The sequence below is a fragment of the Coregonus clupeaformis genome, chromosome 1 (assembly GCF_020615455.1).
Source record: "Coregonus clupeaformis isolate EN_2021a chromosome 1, ASM2061545v1, whole genome shotgun sequence".
NCBI lineage: Eukaryota > Metazoa > Chordata > Actinopteri > Salmoniformes > Salmonidae > Coregonus > Coregonus clupeaformis.
The window spans coordinates 33940231-33961026 of NC_059192.1; the positions used below are offsets into that span (position 1 = coordinate 33940231).

At 44.0% G+C, this 20796-nt stretch overlaps 1 protein-coding gene across 4 annotated transcripts in view; it reads right to left on the reverse strand.

Annotated features, from left to right (window-relative positions):
• The window catches only part of si:ch73-103b11.2 (centrosome-associated protein CEP250), an 89718-nt gene that overhangs the window by 36229 nt on the left and 32693 nt on the right, over window positions 1–20796 (reverse strand). For all 4 annotated transcript variants that reach the window (XM_045220284.1, XM_045220262.1, XM_045220226.1 and 1 more), the window contains exon 4: window positions 1570–1721. In XM_045220284.1, coding sequence (XP_045076219.1) covers window positions 1570–1721 — 152 coding nt within the window. The remainder of the gene's footprint in view (window positions 1–1569; window positions 1722–20796) is intronic.

Below are 20796 nucleotides of genomic sequence, written 5' to 3' on the forward strand. Positions count from 1 at the left end.
TAATTTCAGTGTACTACTGGCATTAGTCTTTGCCAACTAGTAAAGATTAGCCTACAGATTAAGATTGAGCATTTTTTTCAGGATGTCATTGAGTGTGCCAAGATTGAGATTGACTAAAATGTTAAATGTTTACAGCTGTTTTTACAGCTGTTGTAAAGTACAGTATATAATCTGCCTGAGTGGTAGTTAGAGATTGAAAGTGAGTTTTCGTGTTGTCCTCATACTGTATGTGTCAGGCCTAATCCCCCTCTATGGAAGACTGGGTAGCGGGGTGGGGGAAAAGCCAGAGGCTTATCCAGACCATGAGAAAAACAGAGATCCTCTTAAACTGGGTGTTTGTTATTGGCCCAGCCCCCACCCATCAGATGGCAAGTACACTGCCTGGACCAATATGTTTCCAGGATGGCAGAGAACCAGGTACAGGGGGAGGGAGGGGTCACTGCAAAGTGTGTCAAGAGGTGGGTCGTGAAGGACTTTGCAGGGGAGGGCAGTAAGGTTACATTTACATTAGTTATAAAATGTGGGGCTGACGGAGAAAGACGCGTGGGAACTAGGGAGGTGTGTTAACAGTGAGGACAGTGTGTTGGTTGGTATGGGGACATAAGATGGTAGCTAGAACAGGAGAGTGTTCAGGAGGAGGGGAGATGCTAGCAGAGCAGTGCTATTGTGTCTGTGGATGGACAGGAGGTACAAGGTAGGGCAGTGTATTAAGGGTTAAGGGTTGGTGAGAGGGCTTAATAAAAGAGTGAGGTAGTGAGTGAATGATGGAGATGGGAGGCAGTGAAGGAGGCAGGGGACACTGAAAGAATGTGCACTGTCATTGCAGTGCGAATTAGGGAGAGTACTGACTGCACTAGCCTGATTGAGACAGCAGGGGGCAGAGCTGTTCAGACAGACATGGAACAGCACCCACAAGCCTGTGCAACAACACTTTCTCCAGCCATCTTTTCCTTTCCCTCTCTCTCTGACTGGCTTTCGTGCCACAGGTTCAATGAACTCTAGGACAGAACTCCAGTATTTCAATCATTGGACGCAATGACTTCCTCTCTTACTCTTCCCTTTATAGGTGAAAGCAATATCACGGATGCCTGCTTGTGGCTCAGGTTGATGTTTATTGTCATGAGTCTTGTCCTGGAGGCAGAACTAAGTGATTTCCCCTTAGATAGGCCAGCTGCAAAGTCAAAATTGTCTATATTGTAAAAATTCATGAAAACGTTTTGGTCTTCATTTCAGGTTAAGATTAGGCAATAGGTTAGCAGTGTGGTTAAGGTTAGGTTTAAAATCCGATTTTAGGACTGCGTGGCTGTGCCGGATAGTTAATACTCTGAAGAGCTGCCTCCAGAACAAGATTCATGATGAAAAATGCTAACCTACGCTTGTGCATCCACTTGTCCAGTACTTGTCAAAAGACATCCACTGAGAACAGTACAAATATAAATGGGAGAAGGAGAGGCCGCCACAACAAACCAAGTAGGTAGAGGGGGTTGTTGTTGTGTGGTGATGTTGCCATCTCCCTCCTACCTGCATTTAGTTTTCCTACATTGTGCCCTAGTCAGCTGCATGTCTTACCCGTTGATGATCTCGCGGCACTCGGCCCGGATGAAGTGCTCTCTATCGGGGGTGAGAATACACAAGGAGTTCTTCTGGCCCGTCTTGGACTCCCCGTCGATGACGTCAGAGCACTGGTTCATGTTGATGGTGCCCTGGGGCAGCGTGCTGGGCTATAGGACACAGAGCGGGAGACAGGGCAGGGTCAGATAGAGCAGTAGTGGGTCACTAGCACTGTAACCCCCCCTAAAATATTTTGAACTTTCTTGTGACGCACCAAATAAACAGTTCCTAGGCATAGCCCAATTTAAAACCATAGGCCTTCAACCCACCATTTGACTATCACTAAGTGAGTATAGTTAGTATTACAAACATATGAACACACACACACACAAAAACAGATCAATGCAGATGTAAACACACCATATAGACATAATGCTAGACACACCTGGGTAACAAAGCTCGCATACAAACTCAAAACATCTACAGCATGTTGTTTTTGGTGCCATTGATCTCCAGAATTTCCCACACAGTACTGATCTCGGTTCCGCTCTCTTGTTAACATTGCAGGGTCACAGGATAACACAGGGAGGGTGAGAGCGTTTATTTAATCCACTCAATGATTGCTAGCTGTGCTGCATAAACAGCTATGCATGGGTACATGGCTCCTCTATCATTTAACCTACACAAACAGCGGGACCACTGAACTAGCCAAGCAACAATACTGGTAAGTGAATGCTCACCCAAACAGTCTATCTTCTATACAGTTAAATGCAAATACACTATGGGTTTGTGTGGTTATGGCTCATTGACAGTGAATAGTGGAGTGCCGACATGACCACAAACAGAAAAGAGGCTCCATCTGTAAATATCTTTCACAAAGTCACTTTGTATAACACACAGGTTACAGAGATACATCAACGTCATACAACTCTTCCCAATCATGCAAACATCAAAACAAACACATGTGGACACAAACGCTACCGCAAGCATTTTGGAGAATTTGGCTTTTAGTCAGTCTGACCTTCTCCTGACCTTAAACCGAGCCGGAGGAGATCAACTCCGGTACGCAGCGGGGTTTAAAGGACGTGACTGACGAGTACTACACGTATACAACCAATATACAACCAATAGGAACAAAGACCACTGGCAGCAACGTGGACAGCCCCAATCCCCAAGCCCTTCTCTACTCAAATCCACAAACAAACAGGCAGAATTACAGGCAGCCAAAATGCCACTGAGGTCCTAAGCATCAGTGCAGAAGACCCACAGATGATGAATTACAACCACCATCGATCCTGAATTGCGTCGAGAGATTAAGTGGGAGACCAAATTAAAAGGTATCAGGGTCAAGTCAGCTAGAGATTACAAGATTACAGAAGCCAAGATGAGCAGGATAACCCTCTGTAGCTCAGTTGGTAGAGCATGGCGTTTGCAACGCCAGGGTTGTGGGTTCGATTCCCATGGGGGGCCAGTATAAAAATGTATGCACTCACTAACTGTAAGTCGCTCCGGATAAGAGCGTCTGCTAAAATTACTAAAAAAATAACCATGTCCGGTCAATCATTCAGCAATTTAGCCCTATTGAGGCTCTTTGATGTGGTGAAGAAAGTCAATGACTGACAGTTTATGGTTATCCCGCCCAAAAAGCAGTCGGGAGGCTCCGTTTGCCCTATCCCTACTGTTATGGTCCCTCTCAATTAATAGAGAACTGTGCTAGAAGGGGCATGTGTGTTTCAGCTGACTGACTGATGTACAATTGAGTTTTCTCCACAGAAGAGTTAGCCTAAACTTGCAGAGACCTAGAATTAGACATTATGATAATCCTTGATTTCTCTGTGCGTCTCGCCTGTGCCTCTGCCCCTATAAAACCCTGTTGTGTGTGGAAGGGCTCTTAAGTCTGAGGTGAGAGGCCAGCGCAACAGCCGGATCTGACAGACAGCTGGGAGAGAGGGCCTGTGCCTGCTTCAGAGAGAGACTGCAAAGAGACTGGCGTCAGCTTGACCTGAGAGCCCTGTCACTCTCAGACATTAGAGAAAAGGGGGAGGGGGTTGAAAGAGAAGGGAAGAGGAAGAGAGAAATATGGGCTGTTTACAGTATGTCATAGGATACATTGTAGAATCAATATTTTACAAGGCGCTTCTGTGTACACTTTCAGCTCCAGCGACATAGAGAGAGAAGGATGGAGAGAGGGAGCGAGAGGAGACAGAATGCCATTGGAGGTAAGGCCATCTGTCCATGTAAACAAACACGTGTGTGGGTCCTTGGGAGGGGTCAGGAGAGTATAGGCCAAAACAATATTACAAATTCTGTGGACAGTTTTCCAAGCCGCTTAAGATCTCAGCTTTAAACTCAGAGCACAAGATTCTCTAGAGACATAAAAATGTTATTTTTTTGTATTTTATGTAACAATAATCCACAACATTGAGTTTGTGATGAAAAATCACTTTCATAATACTATTACAGCACAGTGGGAGATATAGGATTTGGAGGACTATTGGAGGCGGAGCTTTGACCCCGAGCAGTCAAGCACGGGACTCCTCTCACACTTGATTTGATTTGATGTGCAGTCTCCCAGCCCTGTCAGCTGAGTACAGTACAGTCCGGCCTTTCCACGGACAAGCCTCCAGCCCCAAGACCCCACACGCCCCCCAGACCCTTAGCAGAGTCCTGTTCCCCTCTCCTGGGCCGTCACGCTCCACAATGAGCCCTTTGTGGAGCAGCACCAGCATACACACAATGTACGATTGTCAACCAGCACCACCACAGCCGCCCCCCTTTCCTCCTAACGAGGAAGTGACCAAGATCTGACCAAGACACAGAGAGACCAAAAACAACACTGCTTTTGTGCTTGGGTGCATAGATGCATGCTAACATATGATAAACTGGGTAAACAGTTTCCTGTCTCTCGAGATGTTCAGACAATGTTGTGATCAGTGGCTCCACTTGAGGCGCGACTCAAGTGCACACATTGAGTCACATTGTGTGTGAATGCGTGCGATTTCATTTAGGCCCTAGGCACAATTACTTTGCACAGTAGCTACGCTAAGTTAAGAGTGGGTGCAGGTGTGGTCTTGTTATACTCTGTGCCAGTGGCTATCTCTATGCACGGCTAATGTCTACTTGGATTATCCCAACAGTGCTGCCATGCTAACTCTCCCTGAGTTACACAACAACAACAGGCTAATCCAGGGTGTCGGTCTCTTCTCTGGTCTGAGGACAGTGACCTGCCACGCTAAACACACACTGTAAACTCTCAACTTCTCTTTTTCTATTTCACACAGTCTGCCTCTTCTCTGTAGCCTCCCTCGATCGGTCTCATCGTCCCTCTATTCTCTCATTCGGTCTCGCCCTCTTTGTTATCCATCTCCAGATGTTGTCCTGAGTAGGAACTGAACAGTGGTCAATTAGCGGACGGATCATTCTCTGATTATGACACACCCTAATTACGGCCGCAACACAAATAGAGGCCATGGCCTCAAACCTACACCCTAAGACACGAAAAAGCAAAGCCAAAACAGCCTTGTTCTTTTGTCCCTATTGGCATTTTGGAAGAGAGAATGTGTTTACTTTGGCAGCTTGCTGTGTGCTTTACATTTTTTGGGTTGGAGGCTAATTGTGTTCTTCTGCGATGCTGGAGTCTGTCTAGCCTGGTTTAACCAGACTGAAAGTTCCGCTCAAGTGAAACAATGTTGAAATGTAGCGAAGTCCGTTTGGATTCCAGGCAAGAGGCAGTCTACTTCTGAATACAGAAATTAGAGTCGGGGTAAACTCACTCAATTAGAAGAACATGGGAGGGATTTACACTGTATTATGTTGCATGTCATAGTGTTATTGATTGCTATGGTCTGTTCCAACAGCACTAGCATTAATGCTGTTGTTGTTCACACGTAGGATAAATGGAAGAGGGGTTTCATTTTCAATATCAGAATTGGCAACAATAACATGGGCATGTCATTTCCCCCGATGGTCATTTCAAATTGGATTACAGTATTGTCTGTTGATTACACTATAGATTACTACAGTGTATATTGTTTGATTATTCAGCAAGTATTTTGTTGAACAGCTTCCACATTCAACTCCTGCATGGACTTCATTCCTTTGAGATTTAGCCTTCTCCTTTCAACATCTCATATTCTTTCTTCGTGTTAACCTTCATTGCGAATAAAATCAAACCCCCCCCAAAAAGACTTCCTCTCCATTCAAACCCATTTTGAAGTTGATTATAAGAGAGGAGTTAAATCAATGGGTGTGCTGAAAACCTGGCACTACTAGAGAAGTCCTGACTGAGTCACGAACATGGATTTGAAGCGGGTCCATTTGGGGTTCTACTTCCGGTTATACCTGATAATGCCAATTGCACAATCAATTGTTCCTTGGAGACTTAGAACAACAAGGGTAAACACACACACACACACACACACACACACTCGGTAGACACGGTTGAGCAAGCCAACACCAACAGCTACTGGGTGCCAAAGAGATGGAGTCATATGCTTCTTCATTCCAGAAGAATATCAACACCACACCATGAAGGAAACAGACCAGGTGAGTTGACAGATTGATATATTATCATCACCGAGATTACGATCACCATATCTTAATGTCCTGTAGTTTCCATGCCCTATAATTTCACTCCTCCAAAACAGTGAACCAATACACCAACATTATACTTCCTTTGTATATATAAATCAACTTAATTCCCTGACCTTGATGCTAACCCTAACCCCACCCTTAGTATCAGCCCAGCCAGACAGAAGCCTCCATAAATCATGCTATGCCATATGGTGGATATCAGGAGGTGCTGTCAGGGCAAGTATACCCATCCAGACGTTTGCTCACCTCACCCTACTGGAATGTGTTCAGGAGGTTCAACTGAACTCTATGATTACAGCATAGGACTAATGGTGCTTTCAAGACACCTGGGAACTCGGGGAAAAAATGAGGTCAAATCATAACGTCAGTGATCTTCAGGTCGGAAAGTCGGAGCTCTAGAAATTATGCCAGAGTTTCCAACTTGGAGTTCCGAGTTGGATGACTGTTCAAAACTATTTTTCCCAGTCGGAGCTAGTTTTTTTTACCCCCTTAAAGGGAGTGCTCCTAATCTCAGCTTGTTACCTGTATAAAAGACACCTGTCCACAGAAGCAATCAATCAATCAGATTCCAAACTCTCCACCATGGCCAAGACCAAAGAGCTCTCCAAGGATGTCAGGGACAAGATTGTAGACCTACACAAGGCTGGAATGGGCTACAAGACCATCGCCAAGCAGCTTGGTGAGAAGGTGACAACAGTTGGTGCGATTATTTGCAAATGGAAGAAACACAAAAGAACTGTCAATCTCCCTCGGCCTGGGGCTCCATGCAAGATCTCACCTCGTGGAGTTGCAATGATCATGAGAACGGTGAGGAATCAGCCCAGAACTACACGGGAGGATCTTGTCAATGATATCAAGGCAGCTGGGACCATAGTCACAAAGAAAACAATTGGTAACACACTATGCTGTGAAGGACTGAAATCCTGCAGCGCCCGCAAGGTCCCCCTGCTCAAGAAAGCACATATAGAGGGCCGTCTGAAGTTTGCCAATGAACATCTGAATGATTCAGAGGAGAACTTGGTGAAAGTGTTGTGGTCAGATGAAACCAAAATCGAGCTCTTTGGCATCAACTCAACTCGCCGTGTTTGGAGGAGGAGGAATGCTGCCTATGTCCCCAAGAACACCATCCCCACCGTCAAACATGGAGGTGGAAACATTATGCTTTGGGGGTGTTTTTCTGCTAAGGGGACAGGACAACTTCACCGCATCAAAGGGACGATGGACAGGGCCATGTACTGTCAAATCTTGGGTGAGAACCTCCTTCCCTCAGCCAGGGCATTGAAAATGGGTTGTGGATGGGTATTCCAGCATGACAATGACCCAAAACACACGGCCAAGGCAACAAAGGAGTGGCTCAAGAAGAAGCACATTAAGGTCCTGGAGTGGCCTAGCCAGTCTCCAGACCTTAATCCCACAGAAAATCTGTGGAGGGAGCTGAAGGTTCGAGTTGCCAAACGTCAGCCTCGAAACCTTAATGACTTGGAGAAGATCTGCAAAGAGGAGTGGAACAAAATCCCTCCTGAGATGTGTGCAAACCAGGTGGCCAACTACAAGAAACGTCTGACCTCTGTGATTGCCAGCAAGGGTTTTGCCACCAAGTACTAAGTCATGTTTTGCAGAGAGGTCAAATACTTATTTCCCTCATTAAAATGCAAATCAATTTATAACAACATTTTTGACATGCGTTTTGGTTGTTATTCTGTCTATCACTGTTCAAATAAACCCATCATTAAAATTATAGACTGATCATGTCTTTGTCAGTGGGCAAACGTACAAAATCAGCAGGGGATCAAATACTTTTTTCCCTCACTATATGCGTGATCATTTTGACTTGGCATATTGCTTTTATCTATCAAATGTGAGAGGTGAGGTGATCACCTTAAAATGTATAGCTTTGTAGTCATCCTACTAGATTCAAATAAATCGATCAAATGACTTTACATAGGCCTCTACGGAGGACAAATACAGTATAATATGTGCTAGCATTGTGCAGCTCGGGAGAGCATTCATGTCTCCCTAACAATGCCCTTCTCAAATCAAATCACATTTTATTTGTCACATGCTTCGTAAACAACAGGTTTAGACTAACAGTGAAATGCTTACTTACGGGCCCTTCCCAACCATGCAGAGAGAAAGAAAATAGAGAAATAATAGAAAAGTAAAACACGTAATAATTAAAGTAATAATAATTACACAATGAGTAACGATAACTTGTCTATATTCTCTGGGTACCAGTAACGAGTCGATGTGCAGGTGTACGATGTAATTGAGGTAGTTATATACATATAACTAGGAATAAGTGACAGAATAAAACAACAGCAGCAGCGTATGTGATGAGTCAAAAATGTTAGTGCAAAAAGGGTCAATGCAGATAGTTATATAGTTAACCAAATAGCTACCCGGAATAACTATTTAGCAGTCTTATCGCTTGGGGGTAGAAGCTGTTCAGGGTCCTTTTGGTTCCAGACTTGGTACATCGGTACTGCTTGCCGTGCGGTAGCAGAGAGAACAGTATATAATATCGGTGGCTGGAGTCTTTGACAACTTTTAGGGCCTTCCTCTGACACCGCCTGGTATAGAGGTTCTGGATGGCAGGGAGCTTGGCCCCTGTGATGTACTGGGCCGTTCTCACTACCCTCTGCAGCGCCTTGCGGTCGGATGCCAAGGAGTTGCCATACCAAGCAGTGATGCAGCCAGTCAAGATGATCTCAATGGTGCAGCTGTATAACGTTTTGAGGATCTGAGGGCCCATGCCAAATCTTTTGAACCTCCCAAGGCGTTGTCGTGTCCTCTTCACGACTGTGTTGGTGTGTGTGGACTATGACAGATCCTTAGTGATGTGGACACAGAGGAAATTTAAGCTCTCGACCCGCTCCACTACAGCCCAGTCAATGTGAAATGGGGGCGTGCTCGGCCCTCCGTTTTCTGTAGTCCACAATCAGCTAATTAATCTTGCTGACGTTGAGGGAGAGGTTGTTGTCCTGGCACTAAACTGCCAGGTCTCTGACCTCCTCCCTACAGGCTCTCACATCATCGTCGGTGATCAGGCCTACCACCGTCGAGTCGTCAGCAAACTTAATGATGGTGTTGGAGTCGTGTGCGGCCACGCAGTCGTTGGTGAACAGGGAGTTTATTTTATTTATTTAACCTTTATTTAACCAGGTAAGCCAGTTGAGAACAAGTTCTCATTTACAACTGCGACTTGGCCAAGATAAGCAAAGCAGTGCGATAAAAACAACAACACAGTTTATCCCAGTTACACATAGGATAAAACAAAACATACAGTCAATAACACAATAGAAAATCTATATACAGTGTGTGCAAATGTAGTAAGTTATGGAGGTAAGGCAATAAATAGGCCATAGTGCAAAATAATTACAATTTAGTATTAACACTGGAATGATAGATGTGCAGAAGAAGATGTGCAAATAGAGATACTGGGGTGCAAATTAGCAAAATAAATAACAATATGGGGATGAGGTAGTTGGGTGGGCTAATTACAGATGGGCTGTGTACAGGTGCAGTGATCGGTAAGCTGCTCTGACAACTGATGCTTAAAGTTAGTGAGGGAGATAAGTGTCTCCAGCTTCAGAGATTTTTACAGTTCCAGTCATTAGCAGCAGAGAACTGGAAGGAATGGCGGCCAAAGGAGGTGTTGGCTTTGGGGATGACCAGTGAGATATACCTGCTGGAGCGCATACTACAGGTGGGTGTTGCTATGGTGACCAATGAGCTAAGATAAGGCAGGGATTTGCCTAGCAGTGATTTATAGTTTTCCTGGAGCCAGTGGGTTTGGCGACGAATATGTAGTGAGGGCCAGCCAACGACAGCATACAGGTCACAATGGTGGGTAGTATAAGGGGATTTGGTGACAAAACGGATGGCACTGTGATAGACTACATCCAATTTGCTGAGTAGAGTGTTGGAGGCTATTTTGTAAATTACATTGCCGAAGTCAAGGATCAGTAGGATAGTCAGTTTTACGAGGGCATGTTTGGCAGCATGAGTGAAGGAGGCTTTGTTGCGAAATAGGAAGCCGATTCTAGATTTAACTTTGGATTGGAGATGCTTAATGGGAGTCTGGAAGGAGAGTTTACAGTCTAACCAGACACCTAGGTATTTGTAGTTGTCCGCATATTCTAAGTCAGACCCGCCGAGAGTAGTGATTCTAGTCGGGCAGGCGGGTGCAAGCAGCGTTCGATTGAAGAGCATGCATTTAGTTTTATTAGCGTTTAAGAGCAGTTGGAGGCTACGGAAGGAGTGTTGTATGGCATTGAAGCTCGTTTGGAGGTTTGTTAACACAGTGTCTAATGAAGGGCCAGATGTATACAAAATGGTGTCGTCTGCGTAGAGGTGGATCTGAGAGTCACCAGCAGCAAGAGCGACATCATTGATATACACAGAGAATAGAGTCGGCCCGAGAATTGAACCCTGTGGCACCCCCATAGAGACTGCCAGAGGTCCAGACAACAGGCCCTCCGATATGACACATTGAACTCTGAGAAGTAGTTGGTGAACCAGGCGAGGCAGTCATTTGAGAAACCAAGGCTTTCGACTCTGTCAATCACCGCATTCTTATTGGCAGACTAAATAGCCTTGGCCAGGTCGATGAAGACGGCTGCACAGTACTGTCTTTTATCGATCGCGGTTATAATATCGTTTAGGACCTTTAGCGTGGCTGAGGTGCACCCATGACCAGCTCGGAAATCGGATTGCATAGCGGAGAAGGTGGTGGGGGGGTGGGGGTAGCAAAATGCTTATTGAAATGTATCGTAGATTTATCGGTGGGGACAGTGTTTCCTAGCCTCAGTGCAGTGGGCAGCTGGGAGGAGGTGCTCTTATTCTCCATGGACTTTACAGTGTCCCAAAACTTTTTGGAGTTAGTGCTACAGGATGCAAATTTCTGTTTGAAAAAGCTAGCCTTTGTTTTCCTAACTGATTGTGTATATTGGTTCCGGACTTCCCTGAAAAGTTGCATATCGCGGGGGCTGTTCGATGCTAATGCAGTACGCCACAGGATGTTTTTGTGCTGGTCAAGGTCAGGCAAGTCTGGGGTGAACCAGGGGCTATATCTGTTCTTAGTTCTGAATTGTTTGAATGGGGCATGCTTATTTAAGATGGAGAGGAAAGCACTTTTAAAGAACAACCAGGCATCCTCTACTGATGGAATGAGGTCAATATCCATCCAGGATACCCGGGTCAGGTCAATTAGTAAGGCTTGCTCGCTGAAGTGTTTTAGGGAGCGTTTGACAGTGATGAGGGGTGGTCCGCGGACCCATTACGGGCACAGGCAATGAGGCAGTGATCGCTGAGATCCTGGTTGAAGACAGCCGAGGTGTATTTAGAGGGTAAATTAGTCAGGATGATATCTATGAAGGTGCCCATGTTTACGGATTTAGGGTTGTACCTGGTAGGTTCCTTGATAATTTGTGTGAGATTGATGGCATCTAGTTTAGATTGTAGGACGGCCGGGGTGTTAAGCATATCCCAGTTTAGGTCACCAAGCAGTACGAACTCTGAGGATAGATGGGGGGCAATCAATTCACATATGGTGTCCAGGGCACAGCTGGGGGCTGAGGGGGGTCTGTAACAAGTGGCAACAGTGATAGACATTTCTGGAGAGGTGGATTTTTAATAAGATCCTAATAAGATCCTAACCTGTAGATTTACCATTGGGTAATGACTTCAATAGATTTACCACCTCCTCTACTGACACCAGTGGTAGCCTAAAAGAGCAGTTTTTTTGCTCATAATATGATCATCAATCCACTGGACAATAGCTTTCTTGGAAGAATGGGTGTTTACATTAACTCAGTAAATTTGTTTTCTTTGTAAAACAAATCTGAAAAATGATTGCCAATGTCAGCTGGTTTTGTTATTGTTATCCCATCAACCTCCACACTAGATGGGCATGATGAGATCGATGTACCAAGTAAGCCCTTAACTGTATTCCATACCTTTTTAAAATAATTTTTACAAATCAATAAAAGCATTTTGGTAAAATAGTTTTTTTTCTTCCGATTTAATTTAACTGCATATTTAAGTAGTGTTCTGCAATTCTGTTAATCAATTTCTAGTTTAGATTTGGCTGCGAAGACTTTTGCCCCATTTCTTTGAGAAATAGGGCGGCAGGTAGCTTAGTAGTTAAGAGCGTTGGGCCAGTAATCGAAAGGTCGCTGGTTCGAATCCCCGAGCCGACTAGGTGAAAAATCTGTCGATGTGCCCTTGAGCAAGGCACTTAACCCTAATTGCTCCTGTAAGTCGCTCTGGATAAGAGCGTCTGCTAAATGACTAAAATGTAAAAAATGTAAAACATGGAGATGGACTAGCCCAAACTGTACTCTTTCTTACTGGGGCATGATGGTCCATTACCCCAGTCAGCAATCCAATAAAAAAATATATGTTGCGTGATTTAAATAATCCTCTAGTTAAATCAGCTGCCAGGGTATAGCAGCCAAATCATTTTGAAATTGCAAAAACATATATGTTGGCCAAAATCCTTGGGGGGTTCTCTGGAACCTTGGTGTTCATGGTTATGGTCACAATATTATGGTCTATCCAGCCTACTGGCATTGATTTGGCCTTTGAGAATTGCAATGGAAAATCAGATCAATGTACGTGTCCGAACGGTGACCCAACTTCGTTGATGATCTAGTAGTGTCATTAAGCATTTGTTTCAAACCACATCTCTCAACAATTTAGTTATATTTTAATTATCCTGATCCTTCCAATTTATATTAAAATCACCCAAAATGAAAACATCTCGTTTACTATCTGTGGCCTGGTCAAACCCAGTGCATAAGTCATCCAGATGAGACACCTTAGAGCTAGGAGCCCTGTACACACATCCTACCAATATGGGTGCCTGGTGAGGCAGATGTACTTGAGCCCATAATGTAGAGGCACAAAGGTAATTCCTCCTCTTGAAAGGTATATGATTCTGAATGTACAATGCTACACCACCACCATTCCTATTCCTGTCCCTTATAAGTAGGCTATATCCATGCATGTTAATTTGTCTATCATTAACATATGACACTGCATCCAAGTGAGTTTCGGTTAAAATATTAATATTATTTATGTTAAAAACCTCTTGTATTTTATTAGGAAGGCTACATACATTAACCTGGGCTATATGCAGCCCTTTCCTTGTCAAGTGAAGATCAACAGAATATGTATTTGTTATAGTTGAAGTCCTCATGATACACTACAACACACAAGCTCCGATTGGTGTTGAACGCTGAGCTGTAGTCAATGAACAGCATTCTCAAATAGGTGTTCGTCTTGTTCAGGTGGGAAAGGGCAGTGTGGAGTGAAATAGAGATTGCGTCATCTGTGGATCTGTTGGGGCGGTATGCAAATTGGATTGGGTCCAGCGTGTCTGGAAAGATGTTGTTGATGTGAGCCATGACCAGCCTTTCAAAACATTTCATGGCTACAGATGTGAGTGCTACGGGGCGATAGTCATTTAGACACGTTACCTTGGCGTTCTTGGGCACAGGGACTATGGTGGTCTACTTGAAACATGTAGGTATTACAGACTGGGTCAGGGAGAGGCTGAAAATGTCAGTGAAAACACTTTCCAGCTGGTTAGCACATGCTCAGAGTACGCATCCTGGTAATCCGTCTGGCCCTGTGAACGTTAACCTGTTTAAAGGTCTTACTCATATCGGCTACGGAGAGCGTGATCACACAGTCGTCTGAAACAGCTGAGGCTCTCATGCATGGTTCAGTGTTGCTTGCCTCGACATGAGCATAGAAGGCATTTAGCTCGTCTGGTAGGCTTGCGTCACTTGGCAGCTCGCGGCTGTATTTCCCTTTGTAATCCGTGATAGTTTGCAAGCCCTGCCACATCTGTATGCATCAGAGACGGTGTAGTAGGATTCGATCTTAGTCCTGTACTTACGCTTTGCCTGTTTGATGGTTCGTCGGAGGACGTAGCGGGATTTCTTATAAGCGTCCGGATTAGTGTCCCGCTCCTTGAAAGTGGTAGCTCTAGCCTTTAGCTCAGTGTGGATGTTGCCTGTAATCCATGGCTTCTGGTTGGGATATGTACAGTGCATTCAGAAAGTATTCACTTTTTCCACTTTGTTATGTTACAGCCTTATTCTAAAATTGATTAAATTGTTTTGTTCCCTTCATCAATCTACACACAACACCCCATAATGAAAAACTAAAAACATTTATTGAGATTAAAACACTGAAATATTACATTTACATAACTATTCAGACCATTTACTCAGTACTTTGTTGAAGCACCTTTGGAAGCGATTACAGCTTTGAGTCTCCTTGGGTATGACGCTACAAGCTTGGCACACCTGTATTTGGGGAGATTCTCCCATTCTTCTCTGCAGATCCTCTCAAGCTCTGTCAGGTTGGATGGGGTGCGTCGCTGCACAGCTATTTTCAGGTCTCTCCAGAGATGTTTGATCGGGTTCAAGTCCGAGCTCTGGCTGGGCCACTCAAGGACATTCAGAGACTTGTCCCAAAGCCACTCCTGCGTTGTCTTGTCTGTGTGCTTAAGGTCGTTGTCCTGTTGGAAGGTGAGCCTTCGCCCCAGTCCCAGGTCCTGAGCGCTCTGGAGCAGGTTTTCATCAAGGATCTCTCTGTACTTTGCTCCGTTCATATTTGCCTCGATCCTGACTAGTCTCCCAGTCCCTGCCACTGAAAAACATCCCCACAGCATGACGCTGCCACCACCATGCTTCACCGTAGGGATGGTGCCAGGTTTCCTCCAGACGTGACGCTTGTCATTCAGGCCAAAGAGTTCAATCTTGGTTTCGTCAGACAGGACAATCTTGTTTCTCATGGTCTGAGAGTCTTTAAGCGTCTTTTGGCAAATTCCAAGCGGGCTGTCATGTGCCTTTTACTGAGGAGTGGCTTCCGTCTGGCCACTCTATGGCCACTCTACCATAAAGGCCTGATTGGTGGAGTGCTGCAGAGATGGTTGTCCTTCTGGAAGTTTCTCCCATCTCCACAGAGGAGCTCTAGAGCTCTGTCAGAGTGATCATCGGGTTATTGGTCACCTCCCTGACCAAGGCCCTTCTCCCCTGATTGCTCAGTTTGGCCGGGCGGCCATCTCTAGGAAGAGTCTTGGTGGTTCCAAACGTCTTCCATTTAAGAATGATGGAGACCACTGTGTTCTTGGGGACCTTCAGTGCTGCATAACATTTTTGGTACCCTACCCTAGATCTGTGCCTCGACACAATCCTGTCTCTGAGCTCTACGGACAATTACTTCAACCTCATGGCTTGGTTTTTGCTCTGACATGCACTGCCAACTGTGGGACCTTATATAGACATGTGTGTGCTCCTTTCCAAATCATGTCCAATCAATTGAATTTACCACAGGTGGACTCCAATCAAGTCATAGAAACATCAAGGATGATCAATGGAAACAGGATGCACCGGAGCTCATTTCGAGTGTCATAGCAAAGGGTCTGAAACCTGTTTTCGCTTTGTCATTATGGGTTATTGTGTGTAGATTGATGAGGATTTTTTATTTACTTAATCCATTTTAGAATAAGGCTGTCACGTAACAAAATGTGGAAAAAGTCAAGGGGTCTGAACACTTTCCGAATGCACTGTACGTATGGTCACTGTAGGGATGATGTCGTCAATGCACTTATTAATGAAGCTGGTGACTCATGTGGTAAACTCCTCAATGCCATCAGATGAATCCCAGAACATATTCCAGTCTGTGCTAGCGAAACAGTCCTGTAGCTTAGCATCTGCTTCATTGGACCACTTCTGTATTGAGATAGTCACTGGTACTAAAGGGAGGGTGAGGGAGAGCTTTCTATGCATTTCTGTGTGTGGAGTAAAGGTGAGTAAACGGTTTTTCACCACTAGTTGCACAGGTGACATGCTGGTAGAAATGAGGTAAAACGGATTAAAGTTTTCCTGAATTAAAATCACCGGCCACTAGGACCACCACTTCTGTATGAGCATTTTCTTGTTTGCCTATGGACCTATTTTTATTATTAACCTTTATTTAACTAGGCAAGTCGATTAAGAACAAATTCTTATTTACAATGACGGCCTACCACAGCCAAATCCGGACGACGCTGGGCCAGTTGTGCACCGCCCTATGGGACTCCCAATCACTGCCGGATTGTGATACTGCCTGGAATCGAACCAGGGTCTGTAGTGATGCCTCTAGCACTGAGATGCAGTGCCTTAGAACGCTGCGCCACTCGGGAGCCCTATACAGCTCGTTGAGTGTGGTCTTAGCGCCAGCATCAGTTTGTGGTTATAAATAGACAGCTACAAAAAATATTGAGGCAAACTCTCTTGGTAAATAGTATGGTCTACAGCTCACCGTGCGGTATTCTAACTCAGGCGAGCAGAACCTCGAGACTTTCCTAATATTAAAAATAGTGCACCAGCTGTTGTCACGCATACAAGCTGCTGATGAGCGCCTTTGGAATATCTACATTTTTTAAAAGTCTAATAAATCAATTTAATATACAGCATCATAATAAATCTATAATTTATTTTTGTCAGGTCTAAAGAAACATTATATGAAGAAAATATATTTCAGAAGAACAGAATATGAGTTGGCCTACTGTATGTTAGTTATCTGGCTATGCTCCATGCCATAGGCTGTAGGCTTGTTCAAGCTGACAAGATATGTTTATAAGTCTCGTGCCATTATTTTATTTTATAGTAAGAAGAATATAATTTAACTGAATAAAATAGAAAGGATATTTTTCCCATTACAGAGCGAGTGCGCATATGAAGTGGACCGCAACCGCAGGGCTCTCCAGAGGGTGGTGCGGTCTGCCGAACGTATTACCGGGGGCAAACTACCCGCCCTCCAGGACACCTACAGCACCCGATGTCACAGGAAGGCCAAAAAGATCATCAAGGACATCAACCACCCGAGCCACTGCCTGTTCACCCCACTATCATCCAGAAGGCGAGGTCAGTACAGGTGCATCAAAGCTGGGACCAAGAGACTGAAAAACAGCTTCTATCTCAAGGCCATCAGACTGTTAAATAGCCATCACTAGCACATTAGAGGCTGCTGCTGCCTATTGAAATCACTGGCCACTTTAAGAAATGGAACACTAGCCACTTTAATAATGTTTACATATCTTGCACTACTCATCTCATATGTCTATACTGTATTCTATAATATTCTACTGTATCTTAGTCCATGCTGCTCTGTCATTGCTCATCCATATATGTATATATTCTTAATTCCATTCCTTACTTAGATTTGTGTGTATTGGGTATATGTTGTGAAATTGTTAGATACAGTTGAAGTCGGAGGTTTACATACAATTAGGTTGGAGTCATTAAAACTCGTTTTTCAACCACTCCAAAAATTTCTTGTTAACAAACTATAGTTTTGGCAAGTCTGTTAGGACATTTACTTTGTGCATGACACAAGTAATTTTTCCAACAATTGTTTACAGACAGATTATTTCACTTATAATTCACTGTATCACAATTCCAGTGGGTCAGAAGTTTACATACACTAAGTTGACTGTGACTTTAAACAGCTTGGAAAATTCCAGAAAATGATGTCATGGCTTTAGAAGCTTCTGATAGGCTAATTGACATCATTTGAGTCAATTGGAGGTGTCTCTGTGGATGTATTTCAAGGCCTACCTTCAAACTCAGTGCCTCTTTGCTTGACATCATGGAAAAATCCAAAATCAGCCAAGACCTCAGAAAAAGAATTGTAGACCTCCACAAGTCTGGTTCATCCTTGGGAGCAATTTCCAAACGCCTGAAGGTACCACGTTCATCTGTACAAAAAATAGTACGCAAGTATAAACACCATGGGACCACGCAGCCGTCATACCACTCAGGAAGGAGACGCGTTCTGTCTCCTAGAGATGAACGTACTTTGGTGTGAAAAGTGCAAATCAATACCAGAACAACAGCAAAGGACCTTGTGAAGATGCTGGAGGAAACAGGTACAAAAGTATCTATATCCACAGTAAAACGAGTCCTATATCGACATAACCTGAAAGGCCGCTCAGCAAGGAAGAAGCCACTGCTACAAAACTGCCATAAAAAAGCCAGACTACGGTTTGCAACTGCACATGGGGACAAAGATAGTTCTTTTTGGAGAAATGTCCTCTGGTCTGATTAAACAAAAATAGAACTGTTTGACCATAATGACCATCGTTGTTTGGAGGAAAAAGGGGGAGCTTGCAAACCGAAGAACACCATCCCAACCGTGAAGCACGGGGGTGGCAGCATCATGCTGTGGGGGTGCTTTGCTGCAGGAGGGACTGGTGTACATCACAAAATAGATGGCATCATGAGGAAGGAAAATTATGTGGATATATTGAAGCAACATCTCAAGACATCTGTCAGGAAGTTAAAGCTTGGTCGCAAATGGGTCTTCCAAATGGACAATGACCCCAAGCATACTTCCAGAGTTGTGGCAAAATGGCTTGAGGACAACAAGTCAAGTCAAGGTATTCGAGTGGCCATCACAAAGCCCTGACCTCAATCATATAGAACATTTGTGGGCAGAACTGAAAAAGCGTATGCGAGCAAGGAGGCCTACAAACCTGACTCAGTTACACCAACTCTGTCAGGAGGAATGGGCCAAAGTCACCCAACTTATTGTGGGAAGCTTGTGGAAGGTTACACGAAACGTTTGACCCAAGTTAAACAATTTAAAGGCAATGCTATTTAATACTAATTGACTGTATATCAACTTCTGACCCACTGGGAATGTGATGAAATAAATAAAAGCTGAAATAAATCACTCTACTATTATTCTGACATTTCACATTCTTAAAATAAAGTGGTGATCCTAACTGACCTAAGAAAGGGAATGTTTACTAGAATTAAATGCCAGGAATTGTGAAAAATTGAGTTTAAATGTATTTGGCTAAGGTGTATGTAAACTTCCGACTTCAACTGTATTACTTGTTAGAGATTACTGCACTGTCGGAGCTAGAAGCACAAGCATTTCGCTACACCCGCAATAACATCTGCTAAACATGTATGTGACAAATACAATTATTTTATTTTATTTGAGCGTAAAAGGGATAATTTGAAACAGGTCCTATACGCTAGATTTAGAGTTATTTGGCAACTTTAGTTGTGAATGATATAAACCTTAGAATGTCTTAGAAATCCAAAGATATATGGGCTGCATGGTGCGACTATAGGCTATTGATGATTTGAGAATGTAGCAAAAAAATATTGTGCTCTGTTCCTTGCCTCAGGCTGCACAGCTGTCCTCTCATCAAGTGATCATATTTTCACCCATCAGACTATTCTCAATTTAATCTTTACTAATATGTAAAATTATACTGAACAAAAATATAAATGCAACAATTTCAAAGATTTTACTGAGTTACAGTTCATATAAGGAAATCATTCAATTTAAATATATTCATTAGGCCCTAATCTATGGATTTCACGACTGGGCAAGGGCGTAGCCATGGGTGGGCCTGGGAGGGCATAGGCCCGCCCACATGGGAGCCAGGCCCAGCCACTGGGGAGCCAGGCCCAGCCAATCAGAATGAGTTTTTCCCCACAAAAGGGCTTTATTACTGATGGAAATACCCCCCCTCCCAGGCGATCCCGCAGGTGAAGAAGCCAGATGTGGAGGACCTGGGCTCTTGTGGTTACACGTGGTCTGCGATTGTGAGGCCGGTTGGGCGTACTGCCAAATTATCTAAAACGACGTTGGAGGCGGCTTATGGTAGAGAAATTAACATTTGATCTTCTGGCAACAGCTCTGGTGGACATTCCTGCAGTCAGCTGGCCAATTGCACACTCCCTCAAAACTTGAGACATCTCTGGCATTGTGTTGTACAAGGTGCACCTGTGTAATGATCATGCTGTTTAATCATCTTCTTGATATGCTACACCGGTCAGGTGGGTGGATTATCTTGGCAAAGGAGAAATGCTCACTAACTGGGATGTAAACAAATTTGTGCACAACATTTTAGAGAAATAAGCTTTCGTGCACATGTTACATTTCTGGGAACTTTTATTTCAGCTCATGAAACATGGGACCAACACTTTACATGTTGTGTTTATATTTTTGTTCAGTATAGTTTCGATTTAGAATGGTCCATTATCAAATGGGCAGTGGCAGGGGAAAAAATACATGTCATCTGTATGCATTTGAATAGCGAATGGAGGCCACACGCTCTCCCGCTGGTCCGTTTTGTAGGCTACTTCGGTTTTATAGCGGAGCATGTGCTTAATATGAGCAGCTGAGAAATAAATATAAGAACACTTATTTCACTCCACGCATCAACCACTGTTTGAGGAGCATGCTCTCGCTGCCCGACAGGTGATATTCCACCCAAACTCTGTATACCATGTGCTCTCCAACCTTTTTCATGCAGGTACCCAGTGCTTAATTTGGGAAACCTAGTGAAATCTGTTAGGGAACATCGATAGTAACATATTTCACTAAACTGTTGACAGCCCGTCTGCATGCTTGAGAAAGGAATAAAGAAGAGAGGAGGAGATGGAAACTCATGGTGGTGAGATATTCTGTATAGCTAAAAGGTAATGTGTCACCCAATTAATTATGAAAATAAACAATTCCCTATTCAAAATCAAATACAAATTCACAAATTGTAGTCCGCCCTGTACAATCAATGAACCAACAGCATCGCCTAGGGCTATACGTTCTCTCCCAGACTCATGGATATAC